The sequence below is a fragment of the Hylobates moloch genome, unplaced genomic scaffold, assembly GCF_009828535.3.
Source record: "Hylobates moloch isolate HMO894 unplaced genomic scaffold, HMol_V3 SCAFFOLD_2, whole genome shotgun sequence".
In the NCBI taxonomy this organism is placed as follows: Eukaryota; Metazoa; Chordata; class Mammalia; order Primates; family Hylobatidae; genus Hylobates; species Hylobates moloch.
This window is the reverse complement of record NW_026652277.1, coordinates 135,171,025-135,184,446: the sequence shown is the minus strand read 5'-3', so window position 1 is coordinate 135,184,446 and position 13,422 is coordinate 135,171,025. Positions and strand designations below refer to the sequence as shown.

Genomic DNA, 13,422 nt, shown 5'->3' with positions numbered 1-13,422 from the left:
TTGGTTACTGTAGCCTTGTAGTATAGTTTGAAGTCAGGTAGTGTGATGCCTCCAGCTTTGTTCTTTTGGCTTAGGATTGACTTGGCAATGCGGGCTCTTTTTTGGTTCCATATGAACTTTAAAGTAGTTTTTTCCAGTTTTGTGAAGAAAGTCATTGGTAGCTTGATGGGGATGGCATTGAATCTATAAATTACCTTGTGCAGTATGTTTTAATGACTGGAAAGTGTAGGCATTTTGTATTGAATGTACCTTTCATTATTCAGCTAACAGTTATCTGATAGAGTGCGTACTGTGTGTATGACTCCCCAAAAGGCTCTAGGAATTTGTAAAATATCCAGAAGCTATGCTTCTCTGTGTTAGATTTTGAGCAAGTAGGGGGCTTGGGTGTTTATCAGCTCCCTCTGCCTGATTTCAGAGTAGGTTGGGCATGTCAAAGTAGCTTTGCCTTAGTGTGTTAACTCTCCAGTAGTTTCTAAAAGGCCAACGCTTTGATAATTCATGGCTTGGATGTCAGCAGATATCATTTCCAGAATTCCCTAGGGCACCCTCCCCCCGAGCTGTAGACAGTCCCCTTAAGTCTGAAGGATGCTTGGCTCTTCCATACATTGTAGTCCTTGACTCAGTGGCTTGTTCCTTGCTCTCACTGGCTGATAGAAATCAGAAGGGGAATCTTATCTTGCTGTTCTGATTTGCTTCTGCCCTTTAGTGTCCCACAAAAGACACCCTAGACATTTCTGTGGAGAGGTAGTGATATTACATTTTTTTTTCAGTGTCATGGGAATTAGCTGTGGATAAAATGTATATTTTATGGTTTCCAAGCTGTGCACTGATGTGCTCCAGGCCATTACAGCAATCTCATGGGGAGCCATGGAGTATTTTAAACACTCAAGGTAAACACAGAGATATGTGAAATCTGTTGGATGGTGATACCCAATCTGATCATAAGATTGAAGGAGTTGTGCAGTGCCCAACAGGTACACAGGCCCCATTAGTATGCAATTATTTTTATTTAAGGATGAAATAAATATACAGTTTTATCTTTCAATTTCTTATTTGTTTCAAATATCTACCAAATTGTTAGATACCAAATTGTTAGTCAATTTGGTATTAACACATACTTATTAAGTTATATTACTTAAAAAATTGAACCGTTAGAGAATTCTTTTGGTTCAGGGAATCATAAAAAAATTTCTGAGAAACTAAGGACACCAGAACTGAGGAAGTGTGGAATCTTTTATTTACATTCCTTTATTATATTCTAAAATTATATTACCAGCTTAATTATACAATTCTGTTAGAATACAAGAGTAATCAATGCTTTATTTTTATTTTCTCATTGGCTGTGGATCAATGTCTATGTACCACTAACAAATGAGATGTACGAAGTCTAAATAAAGGCATTTGTACTTAAAGACCGTATCTGTAGTCTGTTATAATGAATCCTTTTGTCTATGATCCTAAGACCTTATTTGTCTTTAACACATCTGATTTCTAGGTCATTTATTGGTGAGTATGCTATATTCATTTTAGATACCTCCCATATCTCTTTTCACATGATGGAAAATGATAATAGCTAATAACATATTAAATAAATGGCTAATATAATAAATAAATAAACGTATATATTTGCATATACAAAAATATGTATGCATGTGTGTGTGTGTGTGTGTGTGTGTGTGTATGTGTATTTTATATATATATATGAGAGAGAGAGAGAGAGAGACAGAATCTCACTCTTATCACCCAGGCTGGAGTACAGGGGCACAATCACAGCTGACTGTAACCTCAAACTCCTGAGCTCAAGCAATCCTCCTACCTCAGCCTCCTGAGTAGCTAGGCATGAGCCACCATGCCTGGCCAAAAATAGCTATTTTTTATTAGGCATTTATAAGTTGACCACTTTTCTCATTAATTAATATGTATTAGCTCCTTTTGTCCTCAGAGTTATACATACTATTATTAACCTCATTTTACAGGTGAGAAAATTGAGGCACAAAGTTTATAAACTTGCTTGAGGCCACATAGCTGGTAAGGGATATCTCTGAAATTATAACCCAGCTGCCTGGTAACAGAGCCTTTTCTTACCCATTGTACCATGTACTGAAAATAGGATGGAGTTCAGTCTAGCTTCCCTTTTTCATTTGGCTCTCTCTTTGCCTTGATATTTTAGCATAAACCTACTTTACCTTTTTTTTTCATATGTATCACCATGGCTTTGAAATATGTCTATGTTTAGCTATGATATTTACATTTACTTGTACTTATATAACTGATCACATCTGCCCAGTTCTCAACTTTTGTCATTTCTGATGCCTCCTGGTTATTTTTCCTCACTCTGCTGACAACTCCATCATTGGACTCCCCTTCAGGGTGTCCACAACATACCTAATTCCTGCTATTGAGAGTTTCACAACAAGAAAGGGAAGGAAAATGGACCTGTACTTTGCTTATTCAGTTATAATAGTCAAAAATGAACTATAAAAAGAAGAATCAGCAGAGAAGAGTTGTGCTAGGCCTCTTTGTGGGCTAGGTCCTCAGATGACAATGGCTTTGATTTTTCTGGATTACAGAGTATGGACTTTATTTGGTCCATGTCTGGTGTCTGTAGTGATGAGAATTGCGTCAATTTTCTCTTAACCAGAGTAAGATCCTAGGAGTTTGTATTTAACCATTTTAAGCTCCCTACCAAATTTACCATGCTTTCTCAACCAGAGTGCTGATTTTGTTTCTATAAAAGAAAGCTGAAACATTAAATTCATCACAATTTTGGAAAAATACAAAAAGTAAAGTAAAATAATTTAATCCCAGTGACATACCATTCAGAAATCTAGCCCTTAGTACCATGCCTGGCAAGCAGCACCTGAGAAATTGCTGCCAATTGTAATATGTCTAATGTTTAGATGTCCTGAAATATTTTATAATGTGAAACAGCCAATCATAGCATCCTTTGGAGTAAAGGCAATTGCTCTGTACATATAAAAAATAATTTGTTGTTAAGATGCACAGCAATAGTAGAATTGGAGTATAAAATTTCAGAAAATATATTGGGGTACACATCCCAGGATAATGGATGGTTCTGTTGTGCCACAGACATGCTCTGAGCACTGGCTCCCCCAGTCTGTAAGAGAGTGGTATTGTAAGAGAAAACTGGACACCTCAGAACCCTCTGTGTCATCTGCCTGTAAAACCAAAACCTGAACAAAAAAATACGATGTTCAAAGATAACAATAAATTCTGTGGAAAAAAGACTGACAGACTGATTGATTTTTAAAAATAAATTGAATATGCATACCATTGATTATTCAGGTGAGTTATTGTGGCAAGATGCAGTTTTAGCAAGAGAATACGGAGAGCCCTAGATGAGACAGGCACACACTCTCTTGCGCTGATGGACAGGAGTGCAGAGTGAGTGAAATCTTGTTTTCTCCCCAGAAAATGCAGACCTTCCAACTGCGCCCTTTGCTTCTTCCATTGGAAGCCACAACATGACATTACGATGGAAATCTGCCAACTTCTCTGGAGTAAAATACATCATTCACTGGAAATATGCACAACTTCTGGGAAGCTGGACTTATACTAAGGTATGAAAGGCTGCCTTTGTACCTAAACCCAGACCCCTTCTCAATTTTTTTTTTTTTTTTGAGATCGAGTCTCGCTGTGTCGCCCAGGCTAGAGTGCAGTGGCGCGATCTCGGCTCACTACAAGCTCCGCCTCCCGGTTTCACGCCATTCTCCTGCCTCAGCCTCCCACAGGCGCCCATCACCACGCCCGACTAATTTTTTGTATTTTTAGTAGAGACGGGGTTTCACCGTGTTAGTCAGGATAGTCTCAATCTCCTGACCTCGTGATCCGCCCGCCTCGGCCTTCCAAAGTGCTGGGATTACAGGCGTGAGCCACCGCGCCTGGCCCCCAATTTTTAAAAGCGCCAAATTATTACTTATAGTTTTAAGCATAAAGGCCTTCTAGAAAATATTCAACTGTAAGATGGGTAGTTGGATTAGATGAACTTTAATCTCAGCTACTCTGTAACATGTTAATACTAAGCCTTAACATTAAGGCTTATTTTATAGGGAAAATATAATATTTATTTTATAAGGAAAATATAATGTTGGACATATATACTATTCCTTCAGTACAGCATCACGTAACCATTCACCTCATTAGTCATTATTTGCCCATCCAGCTAAGATGAGTCCAGCTAGGATGGAGGGCAGAAGAAAGATTCTCATGGGGGTTGTTGCAATTTAGAAGTACTGTCTATGGTGGTCATCCAGGACTGTGTCTTTTAGAGAAGCATGAGAAAGTTTAGAAAAAAAAAAATAGTCCTGAGATACTATGTGTACTAACATAGAAAAATTTAAGTCCTTGAGGTAAATGCCAAATAATTGAATCCATAATTTTGCTATTTGGAAGGGGAGAATTTCTGAGTGACTTCTGCACGCTGATGTCTGAATGGCTTAGCTCTAAGCTCCAGGCCTCTCTTTCATCTTCTCTGTTGAGCCATCCATCTTTTACAAATTAATCTATGCTTTTGAGTCCCAATGTAGGGTGCTGATTCTATATATGCTGATTATTGATCACTCCTTGATCTAGACCGTGTCCAGACTGTCCTATGTGGTTGAGCCCCTGCACCCCTTCACTGAGTACATTTTCCGAGTGGTTTGGATCTTTACAGCGCAGCTGCAGCTCTACTCTCCTCCAAGTCCCAGTTACAGGACTCATCCTCATGGAGGTATGGTGTGCACACATTTCTTATGAAAGGAAATTATTCCAAAGCTTTAATTTAGTTTGTTTTTATTTTAAACAAGGAAATAAATCTATTCCTTCCTATTAATCGATCCATTCAACAACTGGGTACATAACTATGTGCCAGGTAGTATTCTAGGTACTCATAATACCTTCATGATCAAAAGAGACAATGACCCCTGCTCTTGTGGAGCTCACTTTCTTTTTTTCTTTTCTTTTCTTTTCTTTTCTTTTCTTTCCTTTTCTTTTCTTTCTTTTTTTTTTTTGGAGACTAGAGTCTTGCTCTGTTGCCCAGGCTGGAATGCAGTGGTGTGATCTTGGCTCACTGCAACCTCCACCTCCCAGGTTCAAGTGATTCCCCTGCCTCAGCCTCCCAAGCAGCTGGGACTCAGGCATGCACTACCATGCCTGGCTAATTTTTTGTATTTTTAGTGGAGGTGGGGTTTTGCCATGCTGGCCAGGCTGGTCTTGTACTCCTGACCTCCAGTGATCTGCCCGCCTTGGCCTCCCCAAAGTGCTGGGATTATAGGCGTGAGCCACTTCGCCCAGCTGGAGCTCACATTTTGGTGGAAGAGAAATATTCTGCAATAAACATAAGAAATAAATAAAGTATATTGTAAGTGGGATGGTGCTGTGTGCTATAGTAAGAGGAATATTTTGAGCAGAGTTTGTCATTTAGGGGATTGGAAATGAAGAGTGAAGAGAGAAGAAGAGGCCAGTGGTAGTATGAAATAAGGTGGCCAGAATGAGCCTTAGTGAGCTGGCAGGGTAAAGTTTGAGCAAAGACTTAAAGAAGGCAAGGAAGTCAACCAGGCAGCTGTCTCAGATAGAGAGTTTCAGGCAGAGGGATGGTCCATGTGGAGGACCGAAGGCAAGAACATCCTTGGCCTGATCAAGGAGCAACTAGGAGGCCCATATGGCTGAACAAGAGTGAAGGAGGCAGAGGAGTAACAGCTAAGGTCAGAGAGATGGGGGCCAGATCCCGGTCTACCTCAGGGACCTTGGTAAGGAATGTGGCTTTTATTCTGGAAGGAGAGTCACTGTAAGGTTTTGAGGAGAGGAGTGACATGATCTGATGCGAACTGCTTTGTACATTAAAAGGAAAACTGGCTGCTGTATGGAGAATGAACTCTGGGGTGTGGGAGGAAGCAGGAAGAACTGGTAGGAAGCCATGCGGTGACCCAGGTGAGAGGCCCAGGGGTGGTAGTGATGTGGTATAGATATGTTTGGATTCTATTTTTATTTCTTGATATAATTTTAGTCTTTTTATTGCCTAGGTTGTAAACTTCTTTGGCTGTGGAAAAATAATATCAGTAAAAAAATTCACCTCGTTTTTGTTTTATTTTTATTTTTTTTACTGAAAAGTTGGTTATTTTTTGTATTATATTTTTAATATAATTGAAAGGAAGATTGGGCACTTTTTTCATTCATTCAAGTATTAATCAAGGACCTATTGTATACCAGACATTATTCTAGGAACTAAAGATGATAAAATCCTAACACTTATGGGGCTTGCATTCCAGCTAGGGAAGACAGTCAGATAAGTAATTAAGTAAAAGTATTTGTTGGGTTATGAGAAGACCCAATGTATAGCACCCCTTCTTCTTAGTCTGAATTCTGAACCAATAAAAGATAAAACAAAAACAGCCGGAAGATGGCTGCAGGAATGTCAATATTATTTCTGATAAGGGCCAAATAGGATGATGATAGATTTTAAAGCAGGAGGTGGGATCTGACACACAGCCAGAGGCTTGGTCACACAGGGCCATACTGACCCTGATAAGGAGTACAGATTTTATTCTAAGTGGGATAGAATGTCTTTGGAGTGTTCTAAGGAGGGGAGGGACTGGTTCAAGTTTTAAAACTTTCAGTATGGCTGATGCATGGAGAATAGACTGGGAGGGTGGAGGGAGGGCCAGGGAAGCTGGGGAGCTGTTAGGAGGCCAAGCAAGTCAGGCTTGATTTGGTGATGGCTCTGACTAGGATGATGATGGGAAAATAGGGAAAGGTTTGTCATATATTTTGAAGATTGAGCTGTTGGGGTTGCTGAATGGATTTGGCAAGGAAGATGGGAAAATCAATGTTGCTAACTTAGACTTTCAGTCTGAACACCTGAATGTCATCATTTACTGAGACAGGGACAAGGGTAAGGGAGGAGTGGCTTTCCTAGATAAAACCATCAGTTCTGTTTCGGCCAAGCAAAATTTGAGATGTCTATTAGATATCCAAGTGGAGTTGCTGAGGAAGCAGTTAAATGGAAGGATTTGGAACTCAGGAGGTAAGTCAAAAGTATCCAAACTATCAATTTAGGAGTTATCACCACAGAGATGTGATTCAAGCCATGGGCCTGGAGGCAATACGCTAAAAGTGAACGTGGTTGAAAAAAGGAGAAGGTCAAGTTGTCAGCCCAAGGGCCCTTAATATTTGGGAAGAAGAGGAGGGACAGCAAAGGACAGGGAGAAGGAGAGTCTCGGGAGCTTGTGGTGTCTCAAAGCCAAGTGATGAAAGTGTTTCAAAAATGAAGGTGATTGAGTATGACACAGTGAGATTGTCTCTGGAAAGCAACAAAAAGCTTTTTGTCTGCTAGATTCCTGCTTCCTCATTTTCCCACCCTTTATACAGAATGTTGCCCTATCGGAATATAACTTTATCTGAGCTGCTGTCCTCTGAATACTAATATATCCTTAGAGCAATTCTAGCTCTAAATAAATGTTATTGTTCTCTTGTTCAAAATATATTCATGGGATATCTATAGATGCATGGATACTTTGAGAAGCTTACTCTCTTGCAGAAGAGATAAAGCACATGCCTAACTAACCTCACAATAAGGTAAAGCTTTATTAAACACATAGAAAAGGTACTGACAAATTCCCATGGCAGTTTAGAGGAGGGAAATATTATTTCCGAAATGAAATGTTAAAGAAATCTCTTTGGAGGAAGTCTCATTTGTTGAGTTAGACATGAGGTGAGGAGAGAAAAGGGCAGGTCCAGGTGTCTATGTGACCAGGGTCACCAAGATTGGATTCTAACGCATGGAGGGAAATCAGTCAGTATTCCATCTGCTGGAAGCATAGGATACAGGAAGAAAAATAGTGAGAATAACATTGGGAAGGCAGACTAGGTCCAGATTACCAACAATCTTAAATGTCCTGGGTAAGGAGTTTGTGCTTTATTTAGAACGCAGTTAGGAGTTATGGAAGGTTTTAAAGCACAGCAGTAATTGCTTCACATCCTTCTCAAAAAGAGAATTTTGGCAACTGCACATAGAATAGATTGAGAGAATGAGACAGATTTGAAAGTACAGAGGTAGCGACCAGCTGGGAAGTTACTATATTATTTTAAGATTTTATCAAAACTGCTTTTTAAAAACAGAACATATATTGGGTATTCTCTGACTTATTATTTTGAAGATGTGACTTCCACACCAGGAAAAGGATTCAAGCATAGAAACCTTAGAGAAAGGCAAATGCTGAGGCAGACACTGAGGGAGAGTTGTCTGGTGCCCTCACCCTCAGAGTTAGCTGAGGCAACCCAGGAAGACATGCTCCAGGCTGGATGCCCTAACCCTCAGCTCTGGAGATGTGCCTATCTGCAGAGAGCCTCAGGCTGAACTAGGCCTTGGACCTAAGCAGAGCCCAGCAGCTGATGAAGTTGGCTAGGGCATTTTTCCCCGTCCCTGATGGGTGCTCTCTCCTTGTTTGTCAGATCTCAGGGTTTGTGTGGCCACCTCTGCTGATGATTGTGACTATTCTTGCTTAGAGCCTCAGATCAAACACTGGCCTAGGACTATGTTTGAAATTTTCCAGATCAGAGTAGAATGAATTCTTCCTTGTTCCAAGCAATGCCATATGTTATCCAACAGTGCTGGGACATTTTCTGGTGCTACAGAAATACCATGCAGGGACATTGGCTGGGCAAATCAAAATAATGAAAGCAAATTTTGCATCCATTTCTGGGCCTTTCTCCTGGATAAGCAAGCTCACATACCCTCTGTGTCTTCTAGACCCTACATGGGTGTCCTTCTTATGGATAGCATCTCATGTTTCTGATTCTCACTTTTCTAGCTACATCAAAATTAGAAACTTATCTATATTGTGTTAATTGCCTCATAACCCTATTTTCTTTTAGCTATGGGAATGACATGATTTTAGATAGTACTATTGCGTTTTTTTTTAGACAGAGTCTCGCTGTCGCCCAGGCTGGAATGCAGTAGTGCAATCTCAGCTCACTGCAACCTCCGCCTCCTGGGTTCAAGCGATTCTCCTGCCTCAGCCTCCTGAGTAGCTGGGACTACAGGTGCATGCCACCATGCCTGGCTACTTTTTGTATTTTTAGTAGAAACGGAGTTTCACCATGCTAGCCAGGATAGTCTCGATCTCCTGACCTTGTGATCTGCCCGCCTCGGCCTCCCAAAGTGCTGGGATTACAAGCGTGAGCCACCGCATTTTTTTTTTTAAGACAAGGTCTCACTCTGTCGCCCAGGTTGGAGTGCAGTGGCACAATTTCGGCTCACTGCAACTTCTGCCTCCTGGGTTCAAGTGATTCTTGTGCCTCAGCCTCCCAGGTAGCTGGGATTACAGGCATGCACCACCATGCCCGGCTAATTTTTGTAATTTTAGTAGAGATGGGTTTTTGCCATGTAGGCCAGGCTGATCTCGAACTCCTGGCCTCAAGCGATTGGTCCATCTCGGCCTCCCAAAGTGCTGGGATTACAGGCGTAAACCACCGCACCCGGCCTAAATGGTGCTATTGCCTTTTAACTGGGTCCTTTCAGAAAATAATTTCTTGACAAAGAGGAATGATTGTCAGGCAAGGGATATTAGCATTTCAGGGAAGATTTTTGTGTTTTTTTTTTTTTTTGGTAGGGAAGACCTGGACAATGATCACATCTTGCCATGTAGGTGACATTTAACTTGCTTCAACAGTAGAAGATCACATTTGGGCATTGACCCTAATGACTTAAATTTTGACATTCTAATTATATTATGATTCAGTGGGAGAAATGCATTTCTTCCCTGTTTATCATGGTGACTGACTACATGGAGCCGAGGAGTGATGCAATGATGCTTGTGTTTGCTGAAAATTAGTCTGAGAGTTAGAGATGAATTGCATCAGAGAAAGGCTGAGAGAGCAATTAAAAGGGCTTTTAAAAGTCAGTGGTGATGCAGAGCATTTGCCAAAAGTGTTCAGAGGGAGAGAAATCTACTCAAGAGCAAGGTAACTTCTAATTGTGTCTTTCTACGGAAAGAGGAAATAAAAGAGTCTGGTTTTAGGGGTTTGGTTTGAAAAGCAGGTGGAGACACAGATGGAAGCTAGGCTGTCAGATCATTTGTTGTCCTTTCTTTGTCCACTTAAGTAGCTGCTGGGGACTGTGTGTGAATGCTCAGTCGTTTCATACATGCTCCTTTAATCCTTTGCCAGGGCAGGGGTGCTGAAGCACAGTCAGCCTGGATTTCCAGGACCTGAGAGCTGGGGTAAGGAAAGTGTAGTCTGGGTCATTAGAGCTGATGCCAACAAAAGTGAAGCCAACTGTTCGAATTCCAGCTCGTCTGAACCCACATCTCCAGCTGGAACCAGCAAGGCTGCCCCACTCAAATGAGTGAAAAGGCGCCAGGATGGCCTTTTTTTTTAAAACTCGTCGATCATTGACTCCAGTTTTAGTCACACTCTCCTCTTCTTCCTAAACTGATTCCATCCCACGTTTCAACTCATTTAAGTCTCTAGAAAGTCCCAATGACTTTTTTAAAAAGGGCCATTATTGTATTCGTATACACTATATTTAATTTTATTTCATTAATTAGAAGTGAGGAAAGTAACATTTGAAAGGGCGTCTTGGGAAAGGAGCGAACTGGTTTAGACATCTTACCACCTTTCCTCTATCACATATTTTGAGTATTAATAAAATTATTTCATTTCCATTAAGTTTTCAAAAAAAACAAGACTTTTTTCCATCTTATTTTAAAAACATCACGCTTGCACATTTTTCTGCTCACCATGTCACCATTATCTCTTCCAGTTCCTGAAACTGCACCTTTGATTAGGAATATTGAGAGCTCAAGTCCCGACACTGTGGAAGTCAGCTGGGATCCACCTCAATTCCCAGGTGGACCTATTTTGGGTTATAACTTAAGGCTGATCAGCAAAAATCAAAAATTAGATGCAGGGACACAGAGAACCAGTTTCCAGTTTTACTCCACTTTACCAAATACTATTTACAGGTAAGAATTAAGTGACACAGAGGAAAATATAGCCAGCATGGCTGCAGGCATGATAATTATTTAAGAAATATGGGTATCAAATAGTTTAAATGTACTTTGAGAAGCGCTGCTGACTCCATGGTGTTGGGTTGAAGTCATTGTGGTTTTCCTCAAGCTTATATGCTTATTAGATTATAGCGTCCTAAGCAAAAACATTCTCAAGCGTTTCTATTATATTCAGAGGATACTTATAAATATGGCTAATAAAGACATAAACACCATGAATGTCAAATTTTCATTTAATCCAGTATGAAAAAAGTAAGGAGGTAGAGTTCTGTTTAGGTATTTTTATTAACTGTTAGGGTAATTATTTTATTATTGTTAGCTTTTCTTTTTTTTTTTTTTTTTTTTTTTTTTTTTTGAGACGGAGTCTCGCCCAGGCTGGAGTGCAGTGGCGCAATCTCGGCTCACTGTAAGCTCCGCCTCCCGGGTTCACGCCATTCTCCTGCCTCAGCCTCTCCGAGTAGCTGGGACTACAGGCACCCGCCACCACGCCCGGCTAATTTTTTGTATTTTTAGTAGAGACGGGGTTTCACCATGGTCTCGATCTCCTGACCTCGTGATCCGCCTGCCTCGGCCTCCCAAAGTGCTGGGATTACAAGTGTGAGCCACCGCGCCCGGCCTATTGTTAGCTTTTCTATCATTTACTAGAGCCTCTTTAAATTTGGAGAAGAATGGGGGTCATGCAGATAGCAGAGTTCAGCTTTTGACCTCTATGACCCTGAACTGTTCTAGGGGAATGCAAACAAGGATGTGATTGATGGTCATTTTAGTGCTGAGCAGTGGCACCATGTAACTAGACTCATGCATTGCCACATCATCCTTTAAATAGAAAAGTTATTGCTCCTTCTATTTTTATCTCATGTTCACACCACACCATGTGAAACACGTCTCTCCAAATTGTTTTTGGAATAGGTTTTCTATTGCAGCAGTAAATGAAGTTGGTGAGGGTCCAGAAGCAGAATCTAGTATTACCACTTCATCTTCAGCAGGTATGGCTCAGGCTTGTTCCTTTAGCTACACAGGAATGAGGGTGGCAAGGGTGGTTTCAGAGCCAGAAGCCCTGGGTCACCTGGTAGACCTCAAGACCCACCTCTTCTGCCCAAATGAATATTGTCTTTTGAGTACTTGTTAAGTTTTCCATTTTAAGTGAACCTAAGTATTTGATGAATTAAAGTAAGTGGTTAGATTGAAAGTTTTAATATTAGGATTTGGGAATTGAAAATCAGAATAAAAAATTTAGGGTTTTAAGAAATGGCCTCAAATCTTTGGTTTCAGTTGAAATCACTAGTGTTTCTGACTCAAATTTACACACTTAAGGGATACATATAACTTTTCTGCCCTAATCCCTATTTTAGATTATATATAATTATTTGATATATATCAGACATTGTTTTTCCAGTATCTTTGCTTTTAAATATATCTGGACTTCAATAATTTACATATTACTATATAAGTATTCAATCTGCCAAAGTATCTTTTATCATTTTGTAAGCACCTTTTCTTTTTGGCTTTGGTGTTTTATTGATTACCTCAAGTGACTGAATACTTACTGTATGATATATGTGTGAGCAAAATAATAAATGAAAATGCTTTCTAAGAAGTACTGGAAATTTGAGGGGAAACTAATTAAATATTTTTGAGAACATCCAAAGATTCTGAATTCTGGGAGCCTGTTTTCTATTTTTACTAGAACCCTATTTGCTGACTTGACTGCCCCTTACTCTAATCTGTACATGCCTGTGCCAATGGGTATTGAATGTCATCCATCATCAGCCTTTGTTTTTTTGGCTGTTCCTAGACTCTAGGAAAGGAGAAGTATTTTTGTTATGTAAGAAGCACATCCAAAGGGTGAGTTAAATATAGAGCAGGGTTAAGGTTGTTGTTACTGTGATTATTGCATAACATTCATTAAATACCCTAAAAATGTTCACCCATGCACCTTGCATCAGTCTCCACTTGAACAGGGCATCAAGCAGAGTTCTGCAGCCTTCCAGTGTCATTCCTCTAAGGACCTTTCTTCTGCCCCAGAAGGAAAGATACTGAAGGCAACACAGAGACAACCAGTGTCTGACAATATGTGTGTGTTATGCATAACCCACTCTGGCCTAGGGTGGACCACCTCCACCGAGCCAATTCTCGTTGCTGAAAATAATGAGCTGAGCTGGGGCAAGGCTGTTGAGAATAGTGATACATCACGTGATGTCATTTCTGAGTTATTTAGGGGCATATGAACATAAATCCTATTTGATTGTTACTGTACTTCCTACCTCCAATCATAGAATAATGTGAGTTTTACCATAGATGCAATTCTCCAGTGCCCTTAGAGAAAATTTGACCAGCCTCTTTCAAGCACTAGTGCCCTTGCTTTGAAGGGTAGTATTGATCTTTTTTTGTGTCTGTTAGTGTACCTGTGGTT

The 13,422-nt window shown here is 40.3% G+C and overlaps 1 protein-coding gene across 3 annotated transcripts in view; it reads left to right on the top strand.

Moving 5' to 3' along the window:
* The window catches only part of ROS1 (ROS proto-oncogene 1, receptor tyrosine kinase), a 145,518-nt gene that overhangs the window by 19,467 nt on the left and 112,629 nt on the right, over positions 1-13,422 (top strand). For all 3 annotated transcript variants that reach the window (XM_032165650.2, XM_058430549.1, XM_058430548.1), the window contains 4 exons: positions 3,433-3,581; positions 4,594-4,732; positions 10,763-10,964; positions 11,919-11,995. In XM_032165650.2, coding sequence (XP_032021541.1) covers positions 3,433-3,581; positions 4,594-4,732; positions 10,763-10,964; positions 11,919-11,995 — 567 coding nt within the window. The remainder of the gene's footprint in view (positions 1-3,432; positions 3,582-4,593; positions 4,733-10,762; positions 10,965-11,918; positions 11,996-13,422) is intronic.